At 45.5% G+C, this 8,569-nt stretch overlaps 1 protein-coding gene across 1 annotated transcript in view; it reads right to left on the reverse strand.

The window, feature by feature from the left end:
• LOC149451916 (dysferlin-like) overlaps positions 1-7,907 on the reverse strand; it is a 69,047-nt gene extending 61,140 nt beyond the window's left edge. Inside the window, exon 1 of the mRNA XM_089689985.1 lies at positions 7,774-7,907. Within this exon, the coding sequence (XP_089546111.1) occupies positions 7,774-7,867 (94 nt within the window). The 5' untranslated portion in view covers positions 7,868-7,907. The remainder of the gene's footprint in view (positions 1-7,773) is intronic.
• Between the last annotated feature and the right edge of the window lie 662 nt (positions 7,908-8,569).

Genomic DNA, 8,569 nt, shown 5'->3' on the forward strand with positions numbered 1-8,569 from the left:
TGTATGGACACATAGGATAACATGCTGGGGGGTTTACTGGCTGTACAAAAAAAAACATCAAAAGCCAAAACCAGCCGCTGTAAAAACGTCCCGTGTGCAGGAGGACTAAAAGATGAGCCCGGTTGCTTGCCCGCAACAGGGCTAAAGGTAAAAAAAAAAAACGACCTACCTGGCGCCCGGAACTACATGTCTCGTGCGTCAGGGATATACATTGAACATCCCTGTGCACTGTTTGCTCCCACTGATGTTGGGGTATTATCTGTTCCTGCTGGTCACAGTCTGGCCCCCCTAAGGTCGGGAGGACAGTCAACTGGCCCTTTGCTTACCCCCCGGTCACATCAGGTATGATTTGGCATGCGATTTCCATGCCATGTGACTTGCAAATCGCATGCCAAGTCCCACCCTATTGTCTGCAATTGGTCACATCGGTGCGGTTCCAACTTGGTCGGAGCCGCACCAATTTCTAAAGTAGTCCATGCACTACTTTTGGTGTGATTTGCATAGACCTCTGTGTCAGATGTCTTGCCAATCGCACCTGAAATTGGCGGCTCCCCCGACTTTGAAATCGTGCGACTTCACTGTAAGTCACGCAATTTCAAAGTCGAGCTTGATGTGACCGGGGAGGGGGGGTTAGAGAGTTTAGAGAGTCTTAATGTAGGAGATTGGCTGGGATGACAGCAGCCTGGCAGTTCCAGCTTTCGCACTTGTTGATCTTGTGTCCCAATATAGAGCCTAATGGAGGATTCTATTTATAAACTTGGTTTCCTCTTTATATAAACATCAAGTTGTAGATCTGTTATTTGTGTCACCAAACTCGGGTCCCCCATACACTGAGCATCAGGACAGGGAATGGCCCTTGTGGGAGGGGCTGGACAGGAAGCACGCCGGTGGTGATTACACGCTGTGTCACTGTCAGCAGAGTTCAACTTGCCACAATCTTTTTCCATAAGAACAATAAAATTCCCTAAAGATACCAGTACCAAATAAATTGTTACAAGCTGTCGCTATCAGCACAGTACAACCCCCTACAATCTGTTTCTATAAGAACAACACAATTCCCAAAATATGTCACTGCCAGCACAGTATAAATAGAAGATAGATAGATAGATAGATAGATAGATAGATAGATAGATGATAGATAGATAGATGATAGATAGATAGATAGATAGATAGATAGATAGATGATAGATAGATAGATAGATAGATAGATAGATAGATAGATGATAGATAGATAGATGATAGATAGATAGATAGATAGATAGATAGATAGATAGATAGATGATAGATAGATAGATAGATAGATAGATAGATAGATAGATAGATAGATAGATAGATAGATGGATGGACGGATAGATAGATGGATGGACGGATAGATAGATGGATGGACGGATAGATAGATGGATGGACGGATAGATAGATAGATAGATAGATAGATAGATAGATAGATAGATAGATAGATAGATAGATAGATAGATAGATAGATAGATAGATAGATAGATAGATAGATAGATAGATAGATAGATAGATAGATAGATAGATAGATGATAGATAGATAGATAGATAGATAGATAGATAGATAGATAGATAGATAGATAGATAGATAGATAGATGGATGGACGGATAGATAGATGGATGGACGGATAGATAGATGGATGGACGGATAGATAGATGGATGGACGGATAGATAGATGGATGGACGGATAGATAGATAGATAGATAGATAGATAGATAGATAGATAGATAGATAGATAGATAGATAGATAGATAGATAGATAGATAGATAGATAGATAGATAGATAGATAGATAGATAGATAGATAGATAGATGGATGGATGGACGGATGGACAGATAGATAGAATATATATGGGCCCCTATAAAAGTTTTAATAATTGAAAGTGAAATGTTGTGTCTGTAGAGACATGCACTGAGTGTACATACACTCTACGCGGGAACATGTATCACGGCTCCAGGCTCTGCTTCGCCTACAGAAGATGTGGGTTGTGTATGACGGTCCATGTTACTAATATCTGGGGACAGAGTAAAAGAGCTCCAGGCTGCTTACACCATGAGGTCCTCTGATGAGAAACAGAAGTCACATATTCCAGGAGGGGAGTGCTCGGTCTCTGTGTTATGTGGGGTAAACGGACCCACGTGTCTTGTATATACACTATATTGCCAAAAGTACTGGGCCGGCCTTCCAAATCATGTGATTCACGTGTTCCAATCCCCTCCATGGACACAGGTGTATACAATCAAGCCCCTAGGCATGCAGACTGCTTCTACAAACATTGGTGAAAGAATGGGTCGCTCTCAGGAGCTCAGTGACTCCAAGCGTGGTCCCGTGATAGGTTGTCACCTGGGCAATAAGTCCATCCGTGACATTTCCTGGCTACTAAATATTCCACGCTCAACTGTTATTATAACAAAGTGGAAGCAACTGGGAACAACAGCAACTCAGCCACCAAGTGGTAGGCCACGTCACATGACAGAGCGGGGTCAGCGCATGCTGAAGCGCACAGTGCGCAGAAGTCACCAACTGTCTGCAGAGTCAATAGCTAAAGACCTCCAAACTTGGTGTGGCCTCCAGATGAGCACAACAACAGTGTGTAGAGAGCTTCATGGAATGAGTTTCCATGGCTGAGCAGCTGCATCCAAGCCTTCCATCACCAAGTGCAATGCAAAGCGTCGGATGCCGTGGTGTAAAGCATGCTGCCACTGGACTCTAGAGCAGTGGAGACGTGTTCTCTGGAGTGACCAATCAAGCTTCTCTGTCTGGCAATCCGATGGACGTGTCTAGGTTTGGTGGTTGGCAGGAGAACAGTACTTGCCTGACTGCATTGTGCCAAGTGTAAAGTTGGTGGAGGGGGATTATGGTGTGGGGTTGTTTTTCAGGAGGTGGGCTTGGCCCCCTAGTTCTAGTGAAGGGAACTCTTAAGGCATCATCATACCAAGATATTTTGGACAATTTCATGCTCCCAACTTTGTGGGAAGAGTTTGGGGATGGCCCCTTCCTGTTCCAACATGACTGCACACCAGGGCACAGAGCAAGGTCCATAAAGACATGAATGAGTGAGTTTGGGGTGGAGGAACTTGACTGTCCTGCACAGAGTCCTGACCTCAACCCCATAGAAAACCTTTGGGATGAATTAGAGCAGAGACTGCAAGCCAGGCCTCCTCCCCCGACATCAGTGCCTGACCTCACAAATGTGCTTCTGGAAGAATGGTCCAACCTTCCCATAGACACCCTCCTAAACCTTGTGGACGGCCTTCCCAGAAGAGTTGAAGCTGTTATAGCTGCAAAGGGCGGGGCCAACTCAATATTGAACCCTATGGACTAATGCAAGCCATAGATGGGTCGAAAATCGGCCGATTTTTCGGACGAAAAAAAAAAATCAGCCGATTTTCGGATCGATAGTGGATTAATAGGTCAGCCGTTTTTTGGGATTTTGGCACATTTTTTTTATTGGTAAAATTGGAAAAAAAATGATGGGCAAATCTGCCGATCTTTTTACCGATAAAAAATCTGCGCATGAGCCGTGACCTGCAAGAAGAAGTAAAAGAAGAAGAGAAAGAAGAAAAAGAATTCCAGTCCGCTATTATATTTGACATGAAAAAGTCTTGCGGTTGCAACAATGTATCTATTTGTATCCGAATAAAACCATCTGTATCCGAAATGGATACAAATAGATACATTGTTGCAACCGCAAGACTTTTTCATGTCAAATATAATAGTGGAGCTCTCTGCAAGGGACAGAAGTAATTAAATGCCGGCCGTAGACGGGACGAAAATCAGCCGATTTTTTTTACCGTTGGTGGTAATGTCGGCCTATTGAACGACCGATTTTTCGTTTTTTTGTTAAAACACCAGCCGGTTTTCTCCCCGTCTATGGCCTGCATAAGACTGGGAGACATCCGCATACTGCGGTGCAAGCTCAGGTCTGTTTATTTGTTTGCTTTCTTCTGCTTGGAGGCCCATAGAATTGAACAGTATATACAGTATGGTGAGTTTTGTACGCCTTCTTATGTGTTTTCAGTCTCTGATAACAAGCCTAGAACATTTTTTATGTGCCTCTTTATGTGCGTTTTGTAACCCATAGACATGCATATGTCACAAAAATACGTTGAGTCCAATGGGGCTGTTCACATCTGTGCACTGCGTTGGTAAATACCAGGAATGTCCAATTTTGGGGCATTTTTATTTGCTGTGATTCCCAATAAAATAACGCTGTTCTCATATTGATGTGTTTTTGCTGCGTTTTTACTGTGTTAAAAAAATGCAATCCCTTTAAATCCTATCGGACTCTTCACACCACTGCGAGTGCGGTGCATTTTTAAAAGTCCTGCATGCTGCATCTATGGTGCGGTTTTCAAAACCAAAAACGCAGCCCCCCCCCCCTTTCCCGTTGAAATGAATAGAAAATGCATCAAAAACGAACCTGTGTTGCATTTTTTGAGTCACATGTCCAAATTTCACAGGTCCATGCTGGGTGATCGGCACCCAGGAAATGCACCAGAAATGCGGCAACAGCTCATACCAGGGGCGAACTGACCATTTGGAAACTTGGGCACTGCCCGAGGGCCCGGGGTCAGTAGGGGGCCCCATAAGATGCCCCTGGTACCTTTTTCATAGGCTTTTTTGAGTTTGGGCAAGTACACAGGGGCCCCATGATCCCCTATTGCCCGGGGGCCCCATGAGTTGTCAGTCTGCCCCTGGCTCATATGCATTGCGTTCAGGCAGTGTGAAAGCAGACTAAGAAAAATGCATGAAAGCGTGTGTATGTTGAAAACGGATGATAAATCAGATGACGGCAGACACAGACGGATTTGAACCCAGTTCAGCATGTGCACTGCTTTCAAAAACATGTAAATGAGCCCGACCAACAAGCGCACCAATACTCGCCCTCCTGAGGATTCCCCCCCCCCCCCCCCCCTTCCTGACCAGGCCATTTTTTGCGACACGGCACTGCCTTACTTTAACTGACAATTGCGCGGTCATGCAATGCTGCACCCAAATTAAATTTACGTTCCTTTTTCCCATGAATTGAGCTTTCTTTCTGTGGTATTTGATCGCCTGTGCAGTTTTTATTTTTTGTGCTATAAAAAAGGCCAATTTTGAGGGGAAAAAAAACAATATTTTTGACTTTTTGCTATAAAACTTGTCCGGTAAAAAAATTCAAAAATCAAATTTCGTCATAAATTTAGGCCAAAATGTATTGTGCTCCATGTCTTTGCTAAAAAAATCCCAATAAGTGTAAATTAATTGGTTTACGTGAAAGTTATAGCGTCTACAAATGGCGGTATATATACTGGGATTTTTTCTTTTTTTTACTAGTAATGACGGCGATCAGCGACTTATAGAGGGACTGTGGCGGGCGTTCTGACACTGGGGGGGGAACTGACTTGGTGTCACTGACATCCCCAGTGACACTAAAACAGTGATCAGTGCTAATAAAAAGCACTGACACTGTACTAATGGCACTGGGCAGGAAGGGATTAACATGAGAGGCGATCTAAGGGTTAACTGTGTGCAGGGAATGTTTTACTAGGGGGCGGTGTCTGTGTTCTTCACTGTAATCACACTGCTCTGGATGGCTGTACTGTGTACAGCCATCCAGAGCAGTGTGCCCGAGCTGACATATACGTGATTCTGCGCACTCATGCCGCCGTGTAGCAGTATTTCTGCTATAGGGCGGACAGGAAGCGGTTAACAAGTTCCAAAAAAAAAAAAGTAAAAACAGCAGAAAGGCAAAGGTGTGAACCTAGTTCTTTCTAGGGACTTTTTGCTTTTAGGGCCGGTTCACACTATGCCCTGATATGAATTTCACAGCAACGCGCTATGCGTTCCTGTGCGATTCCTATGTGATGTGATTTCATGCCCATTCATTTGATTGGGAAGAAATCGCACCGTGCTAAAAGTAGTGCATACACTTTTTTTAAACGCACCACATCACATGGTACTGTGTACCATGTGGTTTGGTGCCGGCCAGTGCAGGCAAAGGCAATGCGTTTGCGACCTGCGTTCGGAGTGTGGTTAACGGTAACTGACCCCCCGCAAGGGCACTGTGATCGGAATGCGGTGCAGGAAGCCACACATGAACTCAGCTCTCACGCACCACCAGGGGCGGACTGACCATTTGGAAACTAAGGCACTGCCCGAGGGCCCGGGGTCAGTAGGGGGCCCCATGAGATGCCCCTGGTACCTTTTTCATAGGCTTTTTTGAGTATGGGCAAGGACACAGGGGCCCCATGATCCCCTATTGCCTGGGGGCCCCATGAGTTGTCAGTCCGCCCCTGCGCACCGCATTCTAGTGTGAATGAGCACTGAGGGCCGGATCACATAATGTCCTGATCTGAATTGCGCTGTGCTTTCCTGTGCGATTCATCTGCAGTTTTGTGTGGTGCAATTTCAAGCCCATTCATTTGAATGGGCTGAAATCACGAAAAACCAAAAGTAATGCATGCACTACTTTTTGAAACACACGACAACCGCATTGCATGCTAGGTGCCCCATAGGAAATCATGGTAAATGGACTGAACTGCGCTTCTGCAAAACGCTGTGGAAAATGCGCTGTGCAAATCACATGCGAATTGTGTGCGGTGCCATTAGAGCCATACATTTTGTATGGCTCCAATCACACCAAATCTGCACCAAAAACGTGCCAGGACCCTTTTTTTTGTCCGCACTAGAATGGGATTGCATTTTGCAGACCGATTTTGGGGTGTTAACATACACACCCACAGCGGTTTGCACGAACGGGGTGCGACTCTGATGCGGTGACAACTTTGCACAGAAAGTGGTGCAAATTCCACACCACATAAGTGTGAACCTGGCTCAGGGACTTTTTTGAACGCAAAACGTTGCGTTTTTGGTTCTATAGCCAGGGTTCACACTGATGTGATGCGGAATTCACAGCATTTTCAGTGTGAATTCTGCACCGCATCAGAATCGCACCCCATTCATGCTGCAGGTGTGTATGTTAAGTTAACGCCCCGAAAGAGGTTTGCAAAACGCTGTGCGATGTGCAGAATCGGATCGCATAGGTGTGAATACCCATGCGATCTGATTCTAGTACGGACCAAAATAGGGTCCTGCACGTTTTTGGTACGGGAGCGATGTGAATAAAGACATACATAATGTACGGCTCCAATCGCACCGCACACAATTCGCATGTGATTCGCACAGGAATGCGGCGCGGTTCCTATGCGAATCACATGCGATATACCGCACATCACATATGTGAACACAGCCATAGACTTCAATGGGAATGCTGCAGAAAAGCATGTATTGCATTTTTTCTGCGTTTTGCGCTTAAAATCTGCCTAGCAACAAGAAACTTTTTTTAAAAACCCGCAAAACGCATCAAAAACGCAATGCAGAAACGCATAGGTGTGAATCAAGGGTAAAAAAAAAGTCCCCAACCCTTTCCAAAAACACAGCAGCTCAAAAAAACCATAGAGGTGAAAGCGTTCCTTAGGAAACCATGTTGCATGGACTGTAGGGGGTTTCTGCAAAAAGCAGTAACAAAAAAGCATCGGTGTGAACGGAGACTAAAAACTTACATAAGACGCTGGGACTGTGTGAACAGACAAGGACACAGCATAGAAGGGTGTACAAATAATCAGGAATTTGGAGAAGACTCCTGGACATACCCAGAGGCAAGAAGTACAAAATTCCAGCAGCGCAGGCTGTCCGGAGCGCTTCCCGACAATAGACATGGGGATCGTGCCTAGGCACAGGCAGCCATGGAGGAGGGACCACCCAGCTCTACTCACCCCTGAAGGACAGTCTGGTGACCGGGTCACAGTTCTTGTCCCCCTTGGTCAGGTAGGACAGGTTGTTGGCCCTCTGCAGCACACAGCGCAGCATGTCAGAAGGAGTCCCGCACCTCCTCACTCCGAGTCCCGCACCTCCTCACTCCGAGTCCCGCACCTCCTCATTCAGCACTCTGGATGGGATGCTGAGCCAGAGAGGGGCGGGGCCCGACTCCACTTCTGACACCTCGCCCCGCCCCCTTCGCTCACGGCCACGCCCACCCGAGCTCCTCTCCCTGGGAATGTGTTCATGTCTTCATGTCTCAGCCTGTATCTGGGGAAGAGGAGGATTCCTGTAAATTCTGCACAGGGGGATGATGGTTTATTGTACTCATAGATACATATTATCAGTGTACCTCACTGGGGGGGGGATGTCCTTTAATTCATTTATTTCAGGTACTTATATAGCACCATCAATTTACACAATTTATTTTGTTTTTGGTTTATTATTCATTGTTGAGTATCCGGAGGAAACCCACGCAGGCACAGGGAGAGCATGCAAACTCCAGACAGGTGGTGCCATGGTTGGGATATGAACCAATGACCCTAGTACTGCCAGGTGGAAGTGCTAACCATTTAGCCACTGAGCATATTATCACTGTACCTCATTGGAGGGGGGATATCCTTTAATTTACTTATATATTTATTTTAATTCAGCTCTCCTGCATTTCTTTCCTGTTTAGCTATAGTACACGGCTCAAAAAAATGAAAGGAACACTGTGAGAACACATCAGATCTCAATGGAGACAAATCTCCT

Source organism: Staurois parvus, unplaced genomic scaffold (assembly GCF_062004578.1).
Source record: "Staurois parvus isolate SC_StPar_1 unplaced genomic scaffold, SC_StPar_1.0 ptg000507l, whole genome shotgun sequence".
Lineage (NCBI taxonomy): Eukaryota > Metazoa > Chordata > Amphibia > Anura > Ranidae > Staurois > Staurois parvus.